This window comes from Lineus longissimus, chromosome 12, assembly GCF_910592395.1.
Source record: "Lineus longissimus chromosome 12, tnLinLong1.2, whole genome shotgun sequence".
NCBI lineage: Eukaryota > Metazoa > Nemertea > Pilidiophora > Heteronemertea > Lineidae > Lineus > Lineus longissimus.
The window spans coordinates 1117484-1141948 of NC_088319.1; the positions used below are offsets into that span (position 1 = coordinate 1117484).

Here is a 24465-nt window from a genome sequence, read left to right on the forward strand (position 1 = left end):
AAGAACGAACGAGTCATTTCCAAAGAGCGGGCTACATACGATTCAGGAGGTCACCTTTCATCCTCACGTCGTGCTTACAAACCAAGTCAAAAAACTCGTGACAAATGATCATGAACGGTGACAACGTGAATCCTATATAACGCCGGCCTGATACACGTTTTCAAGTGTTGAATGATACAGTAGTTTCTCCAAGTAGTTTCTGATCCTCTTAACATATTCCAGGTACCAGCCACAACATGTGCAGCAAAAACACAATCATTCTCGCCAACTCCTCCTACCTTCGAAGTCCAAAAGATTTTGTCTTCAACACCCGGGAGAAGTGTGAATGCGACGCAGAGCTAGATGAACCAGTGGAACTATCCGTTCGGGAGGTGCACAAAACATTCAACGTGACCATGCCGAAGGTGACCATAAATTGGCTGAATAAGACCGAAAATATTAAGAAACTTCTACAGAAGAACACGGTGAAGAATTTTAAGATTGTTTTTACTTCCAACCACCAAGCAGGTAGAGGGGAATTTCTGTTGCAGTATAAAGGTATGCGACCCACAACAGTACTGACCATCATGCGCAACACTGGTTTCTTCAAGCATAGAGCTTATCGCAACAACAACCACGTGAGATAATTTAAAAGTGGGATTGTCCCGGTCTTCTGGTTGTGACTTTGTCCTCAAAGACCAATTTAGGATGGGACAAATGGCAATTGCAATCGGACACTACAGATCCTGGTTGGTTTTTATCACAACAACAAGGGTCGTGATTTACCTAGGCCTGGGCTTTTATTGAAGGAACAGAAAGGGAGGGATCAGATTCACAGCCTACAAAAATGGGCAATGTCATTTTCACAGCCACAACAAAACCTACATGTATTTACTCTAACATTATATTTTTCCTTTCAGCGGACAGACAAATAAGACTGGTCTGCAACCAAGAAGTGACCCACGAAATAGGTAGGTAAGATATGGTCAGTTCAGCTTCAAGACAATGGTGTGCCTGGCTCACAAAACAACTCTGTAGCAAGGTCAGACGGCTCCTGACTGGTTTTACAGAAATTGCAACCTTTTCTTTCCCTTTTTTCGGGGTTTAAAAGACTGGTCACTTTATTTCTCCTCTTGATACACTAAACTATCTTTTTGCAAATCGAAAAGAGGCATGAAAATTAATTAGTTTACAGTTATTTTTGGATGTTTTCATTCTTTTGTTTTTATATTTTCAGACTTGGGTACCATCCTGATTGCTCCGATAGCAATGATAGCACTACTGATTATAATAGGTATCCTATTTTTCATCATCGAAGGGTAAGGCTTTTGAAACTTTTCATCTCTTTTTATCAAAGACTCTAATGTTAATGTTCATTTGGCTGAGCAGTTAAACTGCTTTGGCGAAAGAAAAAGTACAACTTTGAGTGATTTTAAGGACAATTCCAATCCCTCCAGTAGAGCGGATCTAACTGCCCTAGTTAGAAAGCCTGAATCCATTACTAAACCGCATGTTTGTCCGACATTGCCTGTAATTCAGCGATGGGGAAATAGAGGGCAGCAGCTGCAGTGACGTCATCTTCGTGGAATGCTATTGGTTTACACTTGTGCATTTGGGGAGCCATCTGATGGCGTTCTGATGAACTAACAGTTGAACTTAAATCTGCGTCCCTGGTGGTCAATAATGACTATTCAAACATAGATTTATGGTCATAGCAGTCTAAGGGTTAATTCAGAACCAGTGGATCTAATTGGTTTACACTTTAACTGTGCACAAGATGGCACAATAATTTTAAGTTATTGTTTGCTCAGCAGAGACTGTCAATTGATATCCAAGAGAGGTACATCTATTGGGGAGCCATCTGATGGCGTTTTGATGAACTAAAAGTTGAACGTGAAACTATGTCCCTGGTGGTCAATAATGACTTTTCAAACATAGATTTATGGTCATAGCAGTCTAAGGGTTAATTCAGAATCCGAAATTTCTTGATTATAATCCTGTTCGGATGTCGTTTATTTCAGAATTAAGAGATCTCGCAAGCAGAGGCTCCAGGTGGCAGAAGCTCACAAGAAGAGCACAGTCACAGACCTGGAGGCCGATTCAAGACCTGACCTGCTCAATTACGGCTCAACAGTTCTCGATGCAAAGAGTGATATTCCTCTCAAACAGAGCGAGGAGGAGGGAGTTCCCAACTGATGAGGGCATCCACGACTGTTTCAGATGGCAACACCTTCAAGCCTCAATATGGGAGGAGAGGGGGTAGAGGGGGAGGGGGGGGGTAGAGGCATTTTGCCGGCCAGGGGTCATGAAACAACAAACGACATGTCAAAATAAATGTTGAGAAACATGTTTTCTACACAGACTTGGGTTCCAGAGACTGCATCTTCTTGCTGGTTGTCCTGCTCGAACATTTCATGCGGATTGGTCTAGAAATGAACCGTAAGGAGCCGAAAAGGTTCAAATTCACTGCACTACATTGATGTACATAAATGTATACAATGGATATTAAAAGGCGAAAATTTTGTTTTTGTCAGAAAGCAGGAATCAACAAAAACCTCTAAGTTGGTGTTTGAGGAAGTGAAAAACACAGACTTGTTTAGATAATCTACGTATTTATTGATGGATATTTCTATCTATTATAGCGTGCTGGACAAAATATATAGATGAACTTTTTCAAAGTATCATAATTTCTAGTTACACCTGCATTCTAATGGTTTATTTACATACATGTAAATACCTAGGGCAGGGTGGAGAAGCATTTACTGGATCAGACATTTAAAAATTCCCATATTTTTTATTAACCTCTCATGAGAGGATTCCTGTAATCGAAATACTTCATTTAAGTATTACAAATGATTGAGTCAAATCTCTCGGTCCATTTTGATGGTCACATTTGTATGGCTAAAACGTTTAGACTTGAGGCGGTAAATGCACATTTTTGAGTATTTCAAAAAGAAATTTGGGACACATGTACCTTTGAACATGAACACATGACAATTAACCTCAATAATGAAAAGGTCAGAGTATAAACCGTATCGAAATTGGTTAAGTTTTCTTTAGATGTTCCTCAATTTTGTGACACCGACCTACTAAAACCATAAAAGTAGGTCACATCAACGATGTTGCCATAGTCTTTTCAACAAGGATTTGTTGCTTGGTAAAAAATCTCTCAAATCTAACGACTCAAATTTATTGCTTAAAATTTGTTTGAGAACTTTGAACAAATTATGTGATCAGAGTACATGTAGCGTTTGTGAGGATAAAAGATTCTTGTACAGTAGTCTCCACAGATTTGTATAAAATTGTATAACTGTATATTTGCATATTACTGATTCAATCAATATTGATATTTTTTTAACTTTATGAGTAAATTTTTATGTAAATTATTGTAAAAACTATAAAAGCCGCATTGATATATGATTATGTATAAAACAGATCAAGACAAATTACATCCATTGCATAGTTTGTGAATGCGTAGATATGTATGCTACTCAATAATTGGGTAAGTACCCCCCTCCACCCCCCCCCCGAAAGATCCCACCAATATAGATATCTGCACTTATAGTCCATGTAGACTTGCTTCTTCCCTGAAAACTACTCCTTGGATAACACTGGAAGTGACAAGGCCTGGTTCCACTAGGACATTTCTCCACTGCTGTAGTGCACAAACTACATTGAACACATGTTCAGTTAGCGAATTTAAATGACCTGTCGGCGAGGTTAGTCTTTGATTCCCAACAGCGGGAAAAGGCCATTGTGGAATAAGGCATCCCGTAGCCCCCCCCCCTCCCTCATTTGTTGTCGTTATGAATTAAGGGCTCATAGTGCACAGGACATAAGTGCAATTTTGAAGGAACTGATTTGGCGAAAAGAGCAGGTGGACAGTGCTGCCATCTATCATAGGACGCATGCATTAATAGTGTATTTGTGTCATCAGCCCTTCAAATACAATATAAGTGCAGTTCTTATGATTGATGGCAACACTCTGTACTGCTCTTGTCGGCAATTTAAAACAAATTGTACTCACGTCATGTGTGCTCCAAGCTCTTCAAATGCTGCAGGATATCACCACAATTCCCAGCAGATTCCTACTTTAGATTATCTGCTTTTGTAAAACATGAGGTCGGGTTTACATATGATTCACAAAGTCACTTGTTACAGCTCACATATAAAATGTCACTTGTCACAGCTCACATATAAAATGTCACTTGTCATGAACACATTTGTTTATTCACTTTGCCTTGTAAACATGTCACAAGGTTGACCAGTGACAAAAAGAATCTAAATAAACATGTCACAAGGGTGAACAGTGACAACGAGAATCTAAATAGCCTGCTTTTTGAAATGACGCGTTTGTTTTTCTTGTCACAAATGACAGATAAAAATTGACAAGTCACAAGTGGAAAAGTGAACTCTATGTAAACCCAACCATTAGGGAAACATCAAGGTAGCTGTAAAGCATTGGTCTATATTGACATTTGTAGCATAATACAAGGCACTTTATACTGGCACAACTTATTGTCAATTCTGGCAGACAGTTTCATTTGGTCAGTCCTATCCATCTAAACCAGGGCAACTTTTTCACCACGAACTTTGAGAAAGTTTTCGGTGACTTTGGAAAGTTTTAAAATTTGCGATGGTCTCTCAACACCTTGGCCAAAATTTAGTGACATGGCTGGATATTATATCCAGTGACAGCTGTTCTTTGCACGTTTAGTACACTCCCCTCCATGAATTTGATGTCCTTTATGCAGCCATGGAAACCGTTTCTATAGCGACCTGCAGTCATGAACTTGAAATCTGGTACGCCACCCATGTAGATGTTGCCCTTCGTGTTCAACATCTGGAGAATTCCCGCCGAATCACCAGACTCATCAACCTCCGTATCCACGCTAAGCTTCCCATGCTTCCCAGTCCTGGAACAAGAAAACCCCAATAAAGTGATCTTATCCTGCCTTGAACATTGTGGGCCGAGTCTCCTGCTGTGGACTTCAGTGGCTTCGACACTTGGCCAACAGTCCTGAGGTGACCCGCGACTGGCATGAGACTCTCAAGAGTTCTCTTTGCTTTATATGCCTTACTTTCTCAGTGGCTACCAGTCTTAGTGGCTGCCACCAGATTGATCTATATCAAAACACTTACCTCTCAGCTTTGACCTTATGAAACCTCCCATCGCTAAACTTCAACCTCGTCACAATACTAGCAATACCGCTGCCGAGCTCGTAGCTAAACTCGACGTGGCCGTCCCTCAGGGCAATAGCAAGGTAGTCGCTACCTTGACCCGAGGTTAGAGGATCCTGTCCATGCCAGAAGATGAGACCTTCTGTTTTGTTCGTTGCGAAGGACAGTTCGATGACTTCCTTTAGCTGGCTGCTGCGGTGCGGCAGGAAGGTGGTCGGGAATTCCATAAAGCCGTCGCCCTGAAGATACACCGCACGATGGACTACGACAGCTGAAATTAAACAGACAAGGACTCAATGAAAAACAATGGGAGACGGGCTCACTGGTGTGAAGGGGTTGATGAATGGTCGTAAGAGAGGGACGAGGCATGGGGGATAGAACTGACTGTGAACAACTTGGGCCTGCGTCCTGAGGCACGGTTCATCCAAAGGATAATTGCCACTGTTGACAGCAGCAAAGATCACTCATTGGCAGTGTGGTTTAGACGCAAAGCTATGCACTTTAAAGGGACAACTGGGCCTTGATATTTATCTGACCAGGAGGATAGTCTCCTCGCATGCCACCATGCACCGCCACTGGTAGAATCACACTTATGCTGATCTACGATAGTGACATTTGTCAGTGCTGCGAGGCAGTTTTGGGCAGGCCAATGTCAAGGCCAGTTGTTCATTGTAGTCCAAGGCTTTTTCCTGTTTGGAGAAGTAACAGTCCTGCTGGAAGCAGTTCGCGTTTGAAAAACCAACATCTCGAGATGCCCTTGTTGTCCCTTTAAATGAATGGTACCATCAAAGTTTGCGACCTGATCGCTGTTCGTGTCCAGTGCCATAATTTAATGATTTAGATCCTACCTTCTTGGCAGTTACGTCCCATGAATCCGAGCCGACAGCGACACTTGTAACCGGTCGCACCAAGGGCCTGGCATTCTCCGCCATTCTTGCACGGACTGTGTGTGATGCAGACGTTAATCTCGATCTCACAATGTCGACCTAAAACACGACACAAGAAATATCAGACAAGTGCCGTCATTTTCTTCACCGTAGGGTTTTGGAAGTAGACAATACCCCTTGCCCGCACCCAGTATAGAATGGGCGGATCCCTACTTGGTTTCGGGAAAGTTTCATTGCAAAGTAGCTGGTACTACCCTACCTGGGAACGAGGTCTCCATTGAAGCGAGTGTAGTGCTACCATCTCATTTTTCAGGGTTAAGGAACAAACAAGCTCGTGACAAGTAAACTTCGACATGTGACAATCAGAATCCAACACAACAAAATTTCGATTTGAAACAAGGAATTTTTCATTTTTTTTTTAAATTCTTGTTTTCTATTTGTGCGAATCTCACCTGTATGGGTCGCCGGACACTGACAGGTGTAACCAATTTCATCATCCGCTTGACAAGCACCGCCATTGGAACATGGCCGCCGACTGCATGGTAGGTTATCGCCACAGTCGAGGATGTTGGCGCTTCCGATGGCCGATGCGATCAACACCAAAGACTTTTTATTGATAGTGATCTGAAAAAAAGAAATGTTTTTCACACTTAAGGTCAGCTTCGTTCATTGATATCGATAACATGTAGCCCTCTGGGAAGTAGGCCTAAACATGGCTGTAAGGCACCAGAGTGACGGAACTTGGTTAGTAGAGAGTCTTTAAATCCATACACACAAAACCTTGCTGCGATGAGCAATGGAAAGATTGCCTGTCTGTGGCTATATTGGTCATCACTAGGTTAACGTCAATGAATGTAGGTTGCAGTGATTACCAATTCACCACAGGTATCTGCGATGACCCAACAATTAACCAAAGAGAGAGTCGCCGGAACCCCAAAAGGCGCCCAACCCAGAACCCCAAAAGGCGCCCAACCCAGAACCCCAAAAGACGCCCAACCCAGAACCCCAAAAGACGCTCAACCCAGAACCCAAAAAGACACTCAACCTAGAACCCCAAAAGGCACCCAACCCAGAACCCAAAAGGCGCCCAACCTAGAACCCCAAAAGGCACCCAACCCAGAACCCCAAAAGGTGCCCAACCTAGAACCCCAAAAGGCACCCAACCCAGCACCCCAAAAGGCGCCCAACCCAGAACCCCAAAAGGCGCCCAACCCAGAACCCCAAAAGGCACCCAACCCAGAACCCCAAAAGGCGCCCAACCCAGAACCCCAAAAGGCGCCCAACCCAGAACCCCAAAAGGCGCCCAACCCAGAACCCCAAAAGGCACCCAACCCAGAACCCCAAAAGACACTCAACCTAGAACCCCAAAAGGCACCCAACCCAGAACCCAAAAGGTGCCCAACCTAGAACCCCAAAAGGCACCCAACCCAGCACCCCAAAAGGCACCCAACCCAGAACCCCAAAAGGCACCCAACCCAGAACCCCAAAAGGCACCCAACCCAGAACCCCAAAAGGCGCCCAACCCAGAACCCCAAAAGGCACCTAAACCAGAACCCCAAAAGGCACCCAACCCAGAACCCCAAAAGGCGCCCAACCCAGAACCCCAAAAGTCACCCAACCCAGAACCCAAAAAGGCGCCCAACCCAATACCCAAAAAGGCGCCCAACCCATAACCTCAGACACTTCTACCTCGGTTCTTTCTTACATTTGAGCTCCCCCTCGCAGTGTCATATGACAAGCGTTGGCGACATTGAGGTATCAATTCCTTTAACAAGTGCTCACAATAGATAACAAAGAGATACACCTCGGTATAAACCAGCGGTAGCGCAGTGGAAGGGAGTCGGCCTCATGACCAAGAGGTTGTGGGTTCGACTCCCAGCCGAGTCATTGCTGGTTTCCCTACTGGTCAAGTTCAAGGGAGCGCCTTCTGGCTGCTCCTTGCATCCAGCCTTGAAATCCCCGACTGATTGCTGTGGGGACCAGGGTAATACATGTAGCATGGTATCCCAAAAGCGCATTGAATAGGGGAACATGGAAAAGCTCTCTACAGGGTGGCCCAGAAAACATTTTCCTTGCACAATAGAACTCTATTGTGCATCTATTGTGTCAGGGAAAAGTTTTCTGGACCACCCTGTATAGAACTCCGTATCATCATTATCATTACCCTCGTGACGCAGCCAACGAAGCCGACATCGACACCGACGCCAGCACTGATGACCTCGCCCTGGTCCACGCCTCCAAGATACAGCTGCCGCTTCATGTTGAGACCGAGAGTATTGCCGGGAGAAGAGCCTGAAACATCACAAAACATTTTCATAAACATCATATTTTCAAATTTCGCAAAACCAACAAAATTTCTTTACAACGTACCATCCAATATGGGTTGCAATATTTAGGCTTTGAAAACACTCTAAGATCACTTCTATAAGACCACTCAAATGATAGGCCCAATGTACATGGACCAGATGTAGTATATAGTTTTGGTGTCACTGAATATTTTGTAAACGTACATTGGCGGCTTCTCTAAATATGTTATATAGCTTTGGAGTAAGCAAATGACTGGTCATATAGAGGAGATTTTAGAGTATTGATTGCGCTCATCATAAAATATTGTGAATGGATACATGTAGTTTACAAATACAAAACAGAGAACAAATGTAACTTCCAACACAATTCAGCTTCAAGGCCTTTACATTTATACGCGCTGATGCAACACAGAAAACAGGTTGAGACTGACGATTGATCACAATTTTACACTGAAATGTGAACCGAGTTTTTACAACAAACTTACACCATGCACTGTAAGGTTGATAGAATTTCAGAATGCAAATTGACATTCAAATGCAGGCATACTACTAAAGGGCACGTGCAGTGTGCACCAGGGCACCAGGGCACCAGGGTACCAGGGTACCAGGGCACCAGGGTACCAGGGCACCAGGGTACCAGGGCACCAGGGCACCAGGGCACCAGTAGGAACATGCGCGGTGACAATGTTGTCCAACACAAAAGGTCCCATCAGCAAACAAGTTAGATGCAAACATAAGCAATAACAGCACAGAATACAATAAGAATATGCAACAACAGCACATAACAGCACATAACAGCAAAATGAATAGACAATAACAGCACAGACCAGCAATATGTCTACAACAGTTCTCAAAGAGCAAATGTGACCCGTCACAGCAAAACTAGGCCCATGTCGCACAGAAGATGAGCCTAAATGACACCAGGAGATAATGGAAGAAATTGATGTGCTCATATTTTACAAAAGGCAGACAGTAGAGAAATGAACAAACAGTCTGTCTCATCAACCTGCCAAGCTCAGAGCGACATGAGTCTGGTTTTGCTGTGACGGGTCACAAATATACTAGCAGCATCGCAAGCATACACATGCACTTATTACTGGTGCTGTTCAGCTGAAGTTAGAGCTACTTGGCTATTAGAGGGCGCTGTCAAAGAGATCTCAGTATTATTCATCACGGTCCGAAAGCATGCACAGAATAACAGATGCAACAATCAGGAGCCGTTTAGATTTCAGTCGCTTCCTCAGATATGAGGTTGGTCTTCAGGCTTGAAGATCTTCCTTAGAAGAGCATTATATGCACAAAGCATTGCCTACTGTGTTAGCCAAAATAGTACAGAGCAACGCCATGGAAAAAACCCTTCTACCAGAAAAGGCACAGCTAAGCCTCATCAAACTTACATGTGAAATTACGCGAGAACTGATTTAACAAGCAAGTATAACCTATAAGTAATAACAAAATAAAACTCTTTAAGACAACTTTCTGATCTAATAATTTATCAGTTACAGCGACCAATCATCATTTGGGACTTTCGTTTAAGCAAACGGCGGCTGTTTTCAGATCACATTTTGAATGTTCAGAGTCTTTGACGGCGTGTTGCTATGACCACCTCTCAGGTAGGCCTACTTGTGATCAAGACGGGTTGTTTGCAGGAGACTGTCAAGCATTTACCAGTTACCCAGCAATGGGGTTGTGATCACGATCCCCAGTCACTGTGATTTAAATCCCTTGTTTGTGGAGACCTTTAATTGGAAATGTTTTTGATTGAAATAAGAATACAAGTAGTTGTGTCGTTTCCACATACAATCACGGATTGACCATAGGCACCTCCATTTTGGCTGGAACTTGAAATCCTATTGCAATCAGAACTCCTTCAAAATGAAGTGGATGCCAATTTCAAGGGCAGGAGTCGGTTCTCTGTTTTCCAGATAACAGACTCCTGATGTTTTAAATGGGCGTTCACTTCATTGTGAATGACTTCTAATTGCATTAGGAGTTCAAGTTTGAGCCAAAATGGGGGTAGGCCTACCCATCATCACCCTCAAACAAGTAAAACAGACATGGGGGGCAAGCTATTGTTATCATGCAACTAAAGGTGAGGCACCATTGGAGTCAGGCAAACCCACAAGGTGCAATGAATGTAATCTATGTGAAATCTACATGCATAATTCATTAGGATGAATGCAGGAGCAAAAACAAGCAGTTACATGAGCTCAACCACAATGACACTACATGACAGGACAGACAACACCAACTAAAACAGTGCACATAACGTAATATTGCCATAGAAAATACTTTGTAGAAGGTTCATTGTATTTAGCCGATCTTGGTTGCAGTTTCACATTGGCCCATTGTACGTAATATACCCATTGTACAGGTACCCTTCTACCGCTTATAGCGTTGACACAGCATATTTGCAACAGACTGCTCTTAGAGTACATTTAAAATCATTGAGCAAAACAGTCCAGTTGTACGGGCCCTTTGCCAGATATGCTGGTACCACCTAGGTCGGACCAACAAACCATCTTTACAATAGATCTTCACGGTTGAAGACGCCAGATAATGGCTCGAGAGGCATTGCCTGGTGTCATAGACCATAAAACCAATTATAAAGGTAGTTAATTTTGCCGTCCCTAGGTGGTACAGGCATATCTGGAAAAGGGCCTATTCTAACCTCAGTCATTACTGAATTGGTGTGCAGGAAAACCTCACACAGAAGAACTGTTAGCTAGGGAGTTCTCTGAGGGGGGGGGGGCATGACACCACTTTTCCCAAAAACTTACATGAAGTTTTTCACTGACATCTGGGGGCGGGGGGTATTTGCCCCCAGCCCCCAAGTAAATACAGCCCTGTCTTGAGATGCACATGACTTACCAAGTAACGATGTAGGGATAAAATGATTTGGTTTAAAGCTGAACTGTCATCTGATACACCCAAACCCACCTCTGCAATTTCCCCTCCCCAACAGTCCACACAAACAATACTGTGCTCTAGCATAACTGGATTTAACTTCAAATTCGCTTTAGCCGTAACATAACCCTGCAGGAATCACTGGGTGTATGGGTATAAGGAGACAGTTCAGCTTTAAATGGTCATTATCATCAATGGAAAATGCAGACCTGAAACTGAAATCATCCTAGGGAAGTTTGCCATGTAAATGAGATTGCGGGTAGGCATGGTTAAGGACACCACACAGCAGGGTCAGATGAAAAAACCGAACATTCTAAATCTGCACAGCAAACAGGTGATTATAGTTGCTGCGACCTACGACCATCGTCCCATACGACCAGAATCTCCTGTTTGCAGTGGTCACATGATCCCTGAGACCTGTAACACCCAGTCATTATCAGTTTTACCGGCAGACACGCGATATTCATCACTCATCACGCAGTGATAGTCGTCACAGTTCACAGTGATGAAAATGCTTGTTTGCAGTTACCAAACATCTCGTAACATATATGATATGATTACGACACGCCCTGTGAGGCCTTGAAGTTCGCCATCCAACACAGACTCAGTTACATGGCAACATAAATCTAAAGAAAACTCTTAGCCAACTTTAAACCCCAGTCTGTTTTCCAGAGGACATAATCCTACTTTTCACAAACCTGAGTCACGACAAATGCTAAGATGCCAGAGTTATTTTGATCCGATGACATCATGATGTGATGTTCTTTGATGCATTACACAATGCAAGACACTGTGATGATGCTGTAGAATGCTGTACAGTAGTCAAATGAACAGTATGTACGTACGCAGATACTGAAGTTGTTGAATGTAATTTTACGAGTGAAAATCTTAGGCCCTATCATACTGGGGTTTAAAGTCAAGTATCTTATCAATTATGCACTAAGTCAGAGCGCGGCGCCAGCAGCTAAAGCTATGATTAAGATGTTAGATAGAAAGTGCCACCTATTATCGAACTTACTCTCGGAAAGGGAGACCGCTAAAAAGAAAACACGTCAACATTTGAATGGGTTGCATAGCAAAGGTTCGCGCAGGTTTTTTATCAAACGGAAAGTTTTTTGAAAGTGTCAAGAGCCAAAGGCCTTAATTACATGTAGGTGGTGACTATTTACTATTTTACAGGATATCGCTTTATCTTTGGAAGAAATCGGGAAAATTAGGGATCCTTATCACAAGTAAGAAAAGAATTTGCGCTGTTATTTTTTATTTCTCGCCCTACCTTTGGTTGCAACTCCCCCGTTGATAGAAAGCGACCCATCGCGTTGGTTTCTCTCAAGGTGAACTAATGTCCACTTGTCCTGGATCAGGAGTTCATTGCTTCTAATCACTGCCACGCCTGAAAAACCAAAATAGGAAATCAGGCACTTGAAGAAAATATGTTTGATCGGCGATGAAAGGGAAAGACACAGGAGGACCACTAAGCCTGATATGATGATGATGATGATGACTTACAACCCAGTGGATCTCCAGCAACAAACACCAATGTCTGAACTCTGTGACAGAGCTAGCAGTATTGCAGTGGAGTTAAGTTACCTGCCAAGGATCATAAACTAAATCTTACCAGAGCCGCTGTCGAATCTGAACTCCAGTCTACGATTCTTGATCAATAACGCCATGAAATCTCCGCGGCCGTCCTGCTGTTGAGCATTGTAGAGAAGGATGCCGTCCTCGAGCGATTTTGGTTTGAACAGGATCTCGATTTCCACGCCCATGGCAGCGTTCTGTAGCGGGTCGTAGGAGATATACGACGTCCTGTTGAAGGCAGGATCTTCGACTTTGATTCCTGGAAGGGCAACAATGTGGGGGTTAAATGTTTGACAGTTTAAAGGATTGTGCGTACTAATACCCACGGTGCCGCAGGGTAGCGGTGCGATCTAAGGGACGTCAATTGCGATTTGGACTGTAGATCAAGTTGACGTACGGTCAACAGTGAAGGTGTGATGTAATATGAACCGGGACCTTTTTCTCCTTGAATTGGAAAGGTGCTGCATATCTCCGGGTAAGTTCAACACACTCACCTATCTGACATCTCTCTCCAGTTTTACCGATCGGGCAAGCGCACTGGAATCCCTGGCCATTGGGCAAGTTGTAACATCGACCGCGGGAACCACACGCTCCAGGGAAGCAGCCCATACCGACCAACTCACAGTTGTACCCAGTGTACCCCTTCCTGCAGTGGCATTTATAGCCTTGGTCGGCGTTCGCCGGGACACAGGTGGCACCATTTTGGCACGGGCGTTCTCGGCAGACAGGGTAGTCAGCGACGCCAACGATGGCAAGAGCAGCCTGGCCAAGATCGAGGGCAATTCCACGGACGTCGATTCTGCTGATTGCACCTGGAGGAAAAGGTAAGTTTATCTGTATTGGCTCTACTAAGTAACCTATACAACCATATATACGCAATGAAAGTTGCTAACATCTTCATGCTTCACGCTATCTGGACTCCCTCCCCAAGTTATAATATTATATAAGTAAGCTATGCTCTTCTTCCGTTGAGCTGTCAAGAATCACCCTCTCTATCATAGGCCTATTGGGACTGACCAGGAATTGAACTCGGGACTGACCAGGAATCGAACTCGGGACTGACCAGGAATCAAACCCGGGACCTCAAAGCTGCTGCTGATTCCACTGCACCACTCTGACAGCTCTAACAGCTGGATCTTGAAGCAAACCACAACATTTTGGCACCAACTGGTGTTATTGGCCGAGTGAACCTTACCATGGAAGACGCCATCACACACCTCTCACATTTGATCCTGGTAGCTTTTGCTGGTACAGGCAGCAGGTAGCTGATCACCAATTCTTGTCGCAAGCAACTGCGATTAACACCACGAACAAGTGATTACTATTGCATTTGATCACAATCGCAAGCGGCAGCCATTTAAATCACTGGTTTACAGGCACTTAAGAGTAAGATCCTTTGCACTTACCAATGAAACCGGATGTGAATCCTGCCCTCCTGTTGATGATGTTATAATCTGGAACACCACCGATGTACAGGAGCTGGGAGAGGTCGAGGCCTTGGAAACGACCTTGGGACGTCCCAGTGTACTCTTTACCATCAATCACCATGGTGCCTGAAACCGAATATCAGTGACGCCAAAGATATATTTCTTCAAAATGTGTTTTTGGTGACGTTAAATCATGCATTTACCAAAGTAAATCATAAAAATGTGTAACGTACTCCACAACATTTTTAGTCGTCTGATTTTTTGCAAATTTCATGTCATGGAATATTAACCGTCCTCTGCGAAAAACGATAAGATTTCATTGGAAAAACAGAAAATGAGCATCAGTGTGGGTCATGTCCAGAACGGATGTGAAGACCTCTCTGACCTTGTTCTATAAACAGGGCACTGCTCAAGGCATGTACGGGGTTTCCTCAACAGTTATTTGTTCTCATGAATGCTAGGTGTCTTGCCAAAGGTCACAAAGGAGTCAGCAGATACACAAAATCGACCTACCTGTTCTCCTGTTCCTCTTTAGAGACACGCTATGCCACTGTCCGAGGGTAAGGGGAGCCTCGGATCGGATCAGGGCAGGACCAGATCCACAGTCGTACCGGAACTCGGCGTATCCTTCATTCAGCCCAAATGATAAGAAGTCACCACCGCCGTCCGTCTTCTGTCCGTTATAGAGAATAATTCCATTGTTTGATTCCGGTTTGAAGAAGATTTCAATCTCGAATTCGAGATATGCATCCAGGAGTGTTCGGTAGGCGATGTAGGACGAGGGGTTCTGGATGAAATAGGGGACAAGGGCTGGAAGAAGAAGATTTTGATTGTCAGATGGACTAAAGAATCGTTCTTCAACGGCAAGTGATCTTCCTGAGTCAGAAAATTTCAACCTGGGCAACTCATCACAGACTACTAACGGATGAAAATTCAGCCAACTGCAGATAATCCCCAGCTTCAAGCTATGAGCATGCAAGTAGGAACCTAACAATGCTTAGATTACTGTAGGCCACGAAATATTGTGGTGCCAAAAAATGGCAACTTTGCTAAATTTTAATTGTCGGTGCACAAAATTCAATATTAGCTGCCAAAATTTTGTTAAATAGATTTGACATTTTTGGCCGTTGTAAGTTCAAGTTTGTTTCCCAAACTGCCAGTATGAAATGGGTTGAAACATAACCTGGCCTGCTGTAGACTTTGATACAGTCACGGGGCCTGCTAGCTCTGAACATACCTCCAACCACCAACTCAATTAGCTGTTCTACACCCTGTATTCCTGGTGCCGAAACCCGACACACATATTTCCCAGAGTCCTCGGCCTTGACATCTCGGATAGTGAGGGCGCCTTCTTCTATCAGACGGTTCCTGAAAGGTGATGGACTCGGTAAATTTCACGTGTTTTTTTTGAGAACGCCGCTTTCAAGGAAGCATTGCGAAAAGTCCAGAAGTTCACACAGGCCTTCCAGGACAGTAAAGGAGCAGTTACTGCTTGACAGGCACTCACCTTGGTAGCTCTTTGTCTCTCCGACTCCACCTAAGTGTAGGGTTGCGGATGTTTGGGGCCTCGCACGTCAAGACCACATCAGTACCAATGGAAGCTGTCTTTACCAGGGACTGGGCGTTCAGGGGCCAATTGGTGTTACCTAAGAGACAAGAGGATCTGGTGAAAAACTCACAGCACGGAACTTGAAATCGACAAGTAGAAGCAGTATCATCTGCTGCATTGTACTGACGTTGTCCCAGCGAATGTATTTTTGAAGGAGCCTCATAGCCTAGTGGTTAACACTGCTGGCTACCACGCAATAGGGCCCGGGTTCGATCCCGGGGAGAACCCAGGATTGTATTTCTGGATGAACCGGCGTGGCTTTCAAGGAAATAAAATTCCTGGCTCTTCACAACACGTACATTAACGTATGAAATACTCGAGGGTTTGTCGGATGAGACTAAAAGCCGTGGTCACTTGTACCTGAGTGTCTATGCCAGGGTAAGTAAAAGATCCTACATAGGTTGACAGTAGCCTATAGTGGACTCCATACCTCCGGCAAAAATCCAATAGGGTTACGACGCCGGTAATGATATGATGATATGATATGATGATATGATGTATTTTGATCACAAGGGTTGGTCCTCAGCTCGCTAATCAAGACCACACTGGTACACACAAAATGCAGACCAAAATCCGATGCAACCGCCGGGGGTTTTGGATGTAATTTGTGATCTACCAGAGCAGTCTTGATTGAGACAACCAAGGACCCACAGTGAGGAAAACCTACAGAAAACACATGAAACCTAGAGACGATAGTCTCAAATATGTTGCAGGTTGCGTGCAGCTTTTTGTTGCAGGTTGCGTTCAGCTTTTTTCTTGGGGCTAATTGACAGTTATGACTCTGATGTCTTCAGCTACCTGTGATCTACTCCTAGAATCTTGGAGTAACGGGTCCAAAATGGCTGCCGCCACGGCAGATACAGAATGACGTCGTCAATAAATCTAGTTCCATGACTGCCCAGGAGTTTACAACACAGGTTATGAAGCATACACTAATCTAAGTGAACTTTACTATAATACTCTACCTTCACTTCTATAAAGTCAGTTCATTTTTCAGCATAATATCCAACACAAGAAGGCCTATGCACTGCATTTGCTGCAGCCACCATAGCCTAACAGCCAAACTCACAAGTGAAAACGAGCATATTAAATTCTGTTCTTTTTTGGTTAGTGGGTTAGGGGCTATACACTACAGGTTAAAGGAATTATAAGGTATTGGCTGTCTCACGAAACACCACGATAGTGGAGTTAAAAAGTAGGCCAGACCAATACTGAGGTGTTGGCCAAGGTGGCTACAAATTCACAGCTCCACCTGAATGGTTTTTTGTGAGACCATCCAAACTAACACTGAGGTCGCAATTAGCAAACACCCAACACTTAATAGATCTGTATAGTACCCCCAGGTATATGGCACGGCTTAACCCACCGGCCATGAGGGAATTCCTTTATGGCCCAGTGGTTGGCGCGATGGCCCCAGAGTGGAAGTTAAGCAACGTTGAGGAAGGTCAACCTTCGGATCGGTGACCGGCGCGTACAACAGAAAACACAACACAAGATCTTAGGCTATGAACTATGAATCTGCTCAGACACATTTTACACCACAAGAGGTTGTGGTTGTCTCACCAAAAACGTTGCGGTCAAAATGAGGCTTATACATAATTCATTATAAAACTGAAACATGCTAACCAAGGTGTTTTAGAATAGGAAACTATACACTAGTTAACTAATTCTATGGTCAAACCACATGCTGGGCAAAATACCTACCAGGATGAACCGTAGAACCTGCAAAAGTTTAGTAGACGGCTACATTAGTAAACAATAAGCATTGCAGATATCAATAAATAAGCATGTTGAGCCATAAGGTGCTCTGAAGATGATAGCAGTACAGTCCCAGTCACAACTGATGTACTGTCAGCTCACGCAAAGGTTAGAGTGATCGTGGTTAATGATACTGATCCGGCGCATTCTCGAATAGGTTGCGTTATTTACAGGTAAACATAACATTCTCGAGGAATGTCAATTGTGATTGGGACTGTACATTTTGCAAAGTTTTTTTAAAACAGAGCATACTCTAGTTTCACCGATCCAAGACCACTTCATCATTTCTATGACATTGACACAGAGGTCAAGGACATGACGTCTGTGGCCATCAGAGAAAAATGAGATGATTGTAAAAAATGGAACTCCTGATTTGAATACCTACCGTTAATGTTTCAATTGAAAACCTCCAAGACCCCATCAAAATCATGCAAAACAGTCTTACAGTGGTGTAACTAGAGTATTTCAATTGGCAAGCAAACAGAAACTTAAGTAAAAGCAAGAGACTAGTATTCAAAACTTGTGAAATAAATGTACCGATAAGCAGGTTTAATTGAGGGCGAAACAGTCAAACAACAGGAAGTATCAATTATGTTGAGAGGAATTCGTTTTGAGCAAATCGAAAGTAGAAGGGAGTGTCTTTTTAATATGATTTCATCGGCAGGATAGTAAGAGTCATCAGAGGAGCATTTTCTTCCTTAAACTTCGGCAAATCTAGGACATAGCATGATAACAGTCAGTGCAAGCAAATCCACCATTGATGACATTGCTAGCGCCAAAAACTACTTCTTTTGACTTTTTCTCAAGTCAAAACACAGGCTTAATACAATACCGATCGCCCATTCATGCAAGCTACACTATTATATTTGCATAAGTCTTGTAATTTCATATCAGTAGCAGTTCTTTAAAGGGAGTCTATAGGCAGAAGATAGGTCAGCCAGATAGCGTTTCACGGTAATGCCAAGAGGGGTCTTTCCTATCTCGCAGTATACTGAAACTGTACATGCTTGAAAACATGATCTAGTCCCCTTACTGTCTCATGAAGACCATCAATTTGACCCCCTCGCTCCTGCTTTAAAGCAAGCCAGAGGTATGGTAAGGATACGAGGATCTGAGGGTCATATACAAAAGTTTAAGGAACCAAACACCATCATCATATAAGCAGAAAAAAAGGTGTGTGGTGAACCTTACTTCGGACGAAGAGCTCAATGCTGGCCTGGCGGGTTCCACCGCGATTTGACGCTATGCAGCGGTATTTCCCAGCATCCTCTAGTGCAACGCGTGGAATGACCATCTGACTTCCTGTGATGATTGCTGACGTCGGTACTGCTCTTAAATCACGGACCCAACGGATTGTAGGTGGTGGATTCCCGATGACCTCGCATGTGAACTCCACGCGGTCACCTACACTAACGGTCTGAGTGCGCGAGGCGATTTCTTGGATGTTGCTGAAGTCACCGTTGTCGACACCTCGGCCACCAGTACCAACCTCACCCCCAGGGCTCGCTCGATCTGAAGGCAGAAATATGTGTCAGGTCGGGCTGTACAAGGTCAAAGGTCTATAAGGTCAGGAGAGGGAAATCAGTGACAATCTAAAATGGCTAAGAATGAGGTTCCGGTTATTTTGCTGCCTGACGAGTAAAAGTTCTTGAACTTGTTGTTAGATGGCGCTGGAGAGGAAAGGACATGAAATCTGCTAAGTCCAAGTGTTCAGCGAATGAGTATGGAGGCTTATGATGTGATTAATTGGAGAAATATTTATACAACAAAAAGTATTATTTATTCTGACATAAAAAATGTAATCTATAAAAAACAGTTTTTGTTTGTTCCTTTTTGAAGGTACCCTTTGACACATTTCTTTTACCTTACATATTTCACAACAGATGAGGATAAAATGGTGGCAAATATTGTCGGATCACCGTACAGTATGCATGCACATTTAGACAAATAGAGAAATATCTATGGTACACAATTAACATCGGTACATGTAGGCAATATTTATCAATTATGATACAAGATCTGATGTTTCAACGATGGGTATCTAAATCTAAGTCTTCAGACGGGGAAGGGGGGTAAAGGGTGGAAAGGGAGTACAATGACATATCTCCTTTGGCCCTATTGGCGTTATTGGTGGTGGTCGGGGGGGGGGGGTTGGGTTGAGGGGGGCGTTGAAGTCTTTCTACTCATCCTCAATCAAATGCTTTGGGAGGAGCTGAAATGGTGGCTGAAGTGAGGTGATCACTTGATGACATCAGTTTGTATTTGGAGGGGGGAGGGGGTATTGAATGCCTAAACAAGGGTCCAGCTGGAAAGGATGGATTGGGACATGATCTTACTGACACTTTTGGTGGAAGACTCAGGTACATACGTCACAAGGAGTCTAGCACTTCATCTAGGTTAGCTCTACCAGTGGCATCTTCACCGACAGTAAAGTGTTTTTCATATCGTTCCGGCCAAAGGCACTCAGTTGAACTCAGGAATGTGACCAGATCACATTTACCAAAAGATAGTGGTGTTAACAATTACACTAGATTATGCTTTGGATAGGCCAAACCAATGCTGAAGGGTAATACACTGTTTCAGATTTGCTTGGCTTGACTGTCCCACGTAGTCATTTTGTGACCTTGCTCCTGTTCCAACTACTTGCCCTTATTCTACCCCTGACTTAAAAACAGAGTATAGTTCTGCCACAGCTTTAACTTTAGCCGGTCAACTATGACACAAGCTGCCCTGGGCTGAGCATAGTTCTGCCACAGCTTCAACTTTAGCCGGTCAACTATGACACAAGCTGCCCTCGGCTGAGTATAGTTCTGCCACAGCTTCAACTTTAGTCGGTCAACTATGACACAAGCTGCCCTGGGCTGAGTATAGTTCTGCCACAGAGTCAACTTTAGCCGGTCAACTATGACACAAGCTGCCCTGGGCTGAGTATAGTTCTGCCACAGAGTCAACTTTAGCCGGTCAACTATGACACAAGCTGCCCTGGGCTGAGTATAGTTCTGCCACAGCTTCAACTTTAGCCGGTCAACTATGACACAAGCTGCCCTGGGCTGAGTATAGTTGACTGCCACAGCTTCAACTTTAGCCGGTCAACTATGACATAAGCTGCCCTGGGCTGTGTAACAGTATCATTTGTAATCACACGACATGTATCACAGTTTGATGACAAGAGTTCGGTCAATTACCTTTGGCCAGATTTATCTGGCAAACACTTTATGATAGGACATGATTGGCCTACTTGGGAAAGAATTTCACTACAGCACTCAACTTGAATGGACAGGAACTGTACCATATTTTGGGTATTCTTCAGAAAACTTGTGTTTTGGCTGAATAATTTCAAAATACAGAACAAACCCTGCTTGGAACACCGAGGTAATAATTACACAAAGACCAGGTGAGAGAAACGTACAGTACAGTCTAGAAGTAAACTCTCATATTATCTACAGTAGTGTCAGCAGTACATTTCAGATGCAGCCCCTACCACGCAATGTATAAGGTTTCATATCCCCGCACCTGAAACTTGTTGGATAATTAACAACATGGGATTCGTTACTTCTGGACAGTACTGTAGCAATACAATGGTTCAAACCCCAGTTCCAAAGAATATACATCATAGGGCATTATATGCATACATGCTAACCTTTCTGGATGCGTTCTGTTGTGGTTGGGTCTGAGTGGAAAATTAGAACATTTTAGTAAAAGTAAAAATGAAATTAAGAGGAACCCAATGAAACATGACCCCGTCCTCGACATGGACTATCACCACAGGCACATGAAGAGAAGGGCTCAATAGCCCCTCCCTCGATTGACAAACAAACTGCCAATGACGACACACGTAAAATAATAGAAGGCACCCAACCGCAAAACATACAGAGTTTGTCTACAATCTTTCGAGAAGCATTACTGATCCACCCCAAAAGATTTTTTCACACCTACAGCAGTTCACAGAGGGTTAATATCACTGTTTAACATCCTATACAGCTTTAGTCCAGCTAGCTATCAGCCGAAACAAAGAAAAGTTTGGCCAGAGATGTTACACTGTCATTGACGTGACGGTCAGTGTTTGATGTAGTGTGTGCATTCACATTGTGCAATGTACCATTGCATTGATACACTCTCGTATGCTACATGTATGTACAACCATGAAAAGTACATCTATTTTTCAAAAGAGAGGACAAATTCTCAAATTCAAACAGTACCAAATGGAAAATAATGCCGAATTTGAAGCTTTTTTCCTAAAGGAAGGTTACTACTCACCGATATTAATTGTCACATAGGCCCTGGCGCTCCCAGCTGCATTGGCTGCTGTACACAGGTAGTTACCAGCATCACTCTCCTTGAAGTTGTAAATACTGAAACACAAAAGACAATTACGAATTCAGTCGTTCTTTTCCTACCAAGCAAACAGTGGAACCGCTAACCGGATCCCCCCCTGCTATGTAGCAGATTAAGTATCTGTACCATTGACAGTGACTTTGCTCACAAATGCGTCTTTTCTTAACATCAGACCTCTGTAATCAGGACACCTCCCTATTAAGGACAGCGTCCTTAGTGTCGCCCCCAGTCCCAAGTCTTTAGTCTGGTACTCGGTGACCTTCAAATGGGGCTGCACGATCCCCGACCATTCTGACCCACGGACTATAACGACTGTCAGCAGAAGTGGTACTTACCTGAAATCAGCTGGCCAGAAATGACCCGGCCAAAAAGGTCATGTGCTAAAAAGACTGTTTACACACGATTATGCTTTGGTAAAATACATGTACATCATTATATGTACACTATACGCATACACTCACGTCAGTACTCCTTTCTCGACGGTGATCTGCGCCGGCAATTTTCCGCCATCTTTCGCCCATGTGATACGTGGTTGCGGACTTCCCGTCACCAGACACCGAAGCTTGGCGGTGCGCCCGAGGGCAACGGTAACACTCTCTTGACCGATGCTGGCAGATGGAACAGCTGGAAGGGCAAAATTTGAATTAGATGCCAAACACTTGATGGTTGCGATGGATTAGTGCTCATTACAAAGTCTCTTTCTATGCACAGTACTTGTCTACTCTCTACCAGATAACATCCAGAACACAGAGCTTTTGATTTGGCCCTTCTAGATCGAGTGACTCAGCAATATGACTGGAAACTTTGCCCTAAAATTTATTTTTTCACCAACAACATTAACCCTATAACACCTGGAGGCGCCCGATGACGCCCGCCGCCGATCCCCCTGGAGGCGCCCGCACACCCATATTCAAATTTCGCGCGCTTAGCTACCGATCTCCTTCAGAGCGCCGCCTATTATTAATCTATGAAACTTAAGCTTTAAAATGCCTGGATGAACAATGGTGGTTGCTGTAGAAGTTTTTGAGATATTTGACGATTAAGTTTTTGTTTCTCTTCAAGCCAGTAAATGCAGGTCAGACATTTGAATTGCTGAAATGGATCGTTTGTTTGATTCCGATTTGGATGTACCCTATCTAATAGGGAATTTCATCTTTTTAAAAATAAACGGGACTTATAATACATTATTTGGAAGTTCACCTATGTCATTTTGTAAAAAACTGGACCCATCGCAAAAAATGTGATTTCCAGGTAAAATCACGTCGGGGCCTAGGGGAATAAGCACTTGCGCTGGCAGTGGCTCTAGGTGTTATAGGGTTAACAAAACTACCATACTCTCATGACAGCCAACACCACAGAGAAGTGAACAAAGTTTTGCTATACCCTATTTGTTCTCTTCTTCATCCAGCTCAGAAAATAAAATGACCGGGAACATCTGCAAAATGTCTCGAAATTGCTCACCAAGTATAACAAGGTCTACAAAGCCCTCAGTCGTCCCAGTAGAGCTCCTGGCAGTACAACGATACTTCCCAGCGTCATTTATCGTGGTGCGTGGGAAATCCAAATAACCGCGACCATCATCGACGACATACGGCGATAGGCGTGCTTCAGGTCTGTCCCAGGAGATGTCAACGACGCCAGCTGTCTGCACGTCACAGATCAAGGTGACAGCATCACCGAGTCTGACTTCACGGAGAGGTTCGCCGATGTTAATTCTAGGGAGGACTGGAACAAGAATTCGAGATGTATCAACCCTTTAACACTTTCACTACCGCAGGATTATGGCAGTGTATGGTACCCCTGGCCCACACCCGGTATAGATTGGGTGGCCTGCATCCAAAATTGGCATAGGAAAACCTTCATTGAAAGAAAGCTGGCATTGTTGTTAACCTACATGTGGGGACGAGGTCTTCATTGAAACGAGTGCAGTGCTCCAATCGATTTTCTCAGGTGTAACCAACGTAAAGCTTATTGGGACTGCTGTTAATGATAGAACTATAGGGATAATTTGGTAGAAAGGATGACTGCGGGCCAATAGTAGGCAGTTGACGGACTCGGTAAATGAACCAGTCAAACATGATGAGACACAAGATAAGTTATGTCATATTAATAGCGGGGCGAGCAGGATTTCATTTTGACGTCAGTATGAATCTTTTCGCTCCACACTGTGATGGCCAATAGAAACAGAGACAAGACCTTAAAACTCACCAGCACCGACGATTCTCAACTCAACTTGGTCACGATAACTCGTTCCGTCATGGCCTGCGGTCGATGAGCACACATAAACACCGGAATGATCTGGTTGGACGTTGTAAAGATAGAGGGAGCCAGAACTTTGACGATGGTTGACGGGTATAGCACCGCGTTCTCGACTCCAGTGGATATTTGAGTTTGGATCTGAAATTGACAACAATTAGACTCTTGTTGTATCTTTCTTTAAAATGACGCATCATTGAACAACATTCTACTTGCATTGAAATGGTAAGGTATTCAAA

The 24465-nt window shown here is 43.8% G+C and overlaps 2 protein-coding genes across 25 annotated transcripts in view; one reads left to right on the top strand and one right to left on the bottom strand.

The window, feature by feature from the left end:
* Window positions 1–227: 227 nt before the first annotated feature.
* Window positions 228–2215, top strand: LOC135497066 (uncharacterized). The gene is made up of 4 exons (XM_064786759.1): window positions 228–537; window positions 900–950; window positions 1217–1298; window positions 2001–2215. The coding sequence occupies exons 1-4, from the start codon at window positions 237–239 to the stop codon at window positions 2173–2175; spliced, it is 609 nt and encodes a 202-aa protein (XP_064642829.1). The 5' UTR covers window positions 228–236; the 3' UTR covers window positions 2176–2215.
* Window positions 2216–2869: 654 nt separating this feature from the next.
* The window catches only part of LOC135497059 (basement membrane-specific heparan sulfate proteoglycan core protein-like), a 184590-nt gene continuing 162994 nt past the window's right edge, over window positions 2870–24465 (bottom strand). For 19 of the 24 annotated variants that reach the window (XM_064786736.1, XM_064786731.1, XM_064786752.1 and 16 more), the window contains 21 exons: window positions 24179–24367; window positions 23432–23695; window positions 22432–22594; window positions 21893–21987; window positions 21276–21305; window positions 18827–19147; window positions 17582–17599; window positions 15776–15914; window positions 15506–15636; window positions 14782–15078; window positions 14248–14394; window positions 13336–13653; window positions 12879–13100; window positions 12537–12653; window positions 12279–12296; window positions 9751–9792; window positions 8212–8339; window positions 6500–6671; window positions 6009–6146; window positions 5122–5431; window positions 2870–4895 (listed from right to left, as the gene is read on the bottom strand). In XM_064786736.1, the coding sequence (XP_064642806.1) occupies window positions 4643–4895; window positions 5122–5431; window positions 6009–6146; window positions 6500–6671; window positions 8212–8339; window positions 9751–9792; window positions 12279–12296; window positions 12537–12653; window positions 12879–13100; window positions 13336–13653; window positions 14248–14394; window positions 14782–15078; window positions 15506–15636; window positions 15776–15914; window positions 17582–17599; window positions 18827–19147; window positions 21276–21305; window positions 21893–21987; window positions 22432–22594; window positions 23432–23695; window positions 24179–24367 (3512 nt within the window). In that variant the 3' untranslated portion in view covers window positions 2870–4642. The remainder of the gene's footprint in view (window positions 4896–5121; window positions 5432–6008; window positions 6147–6499; window positions 6672–8211; window positions 8340–9750; window positions 9793–12278; window positions 12297–12536; window positions 12654–12878; window positions 13101–13335; window positions 13654–14247; window positions 14395–14781; window positions 15079–15505; window positions 15637–15775; window positions 15915–17581; window positions 17600–18826; window positions 19148–21275; window positions 21306–21892; window positions 21988–22431; window positions 22595–23431; window positions 23696–24178; window positions 24368–24465) is intronic. The other 5 variants (XM_064786733.1, XM_064786751.1, XM_064786732.1 and 2 more) reach the window with 5 other exon arrangements.

Excerpts from the sequence above, each read along its gene's own strand:
- LOC135497066 (XM_064786759.1), top strand. The coding sequence starts at position 237 with ATGTGCAGCAAAAACACAATCATTCTCGCCAACTCCTCCTACCTTCGA. Across the intron at positions 538-899 it reads ATTTCTGTTGCAGTATAAAG|CGGACAGACAAATAAGACTG; the intron begins GTATGCGACCCA and ends TTTTCCTTTCAG. Across the intron at positions 1,299-2,000 it reads CTATTTTTCATCATCGAAGG|AATTAAGAGATCTCGCAAGC; the intron begins GTAAGGCTTTTG and ends CGTTTATTTCAG.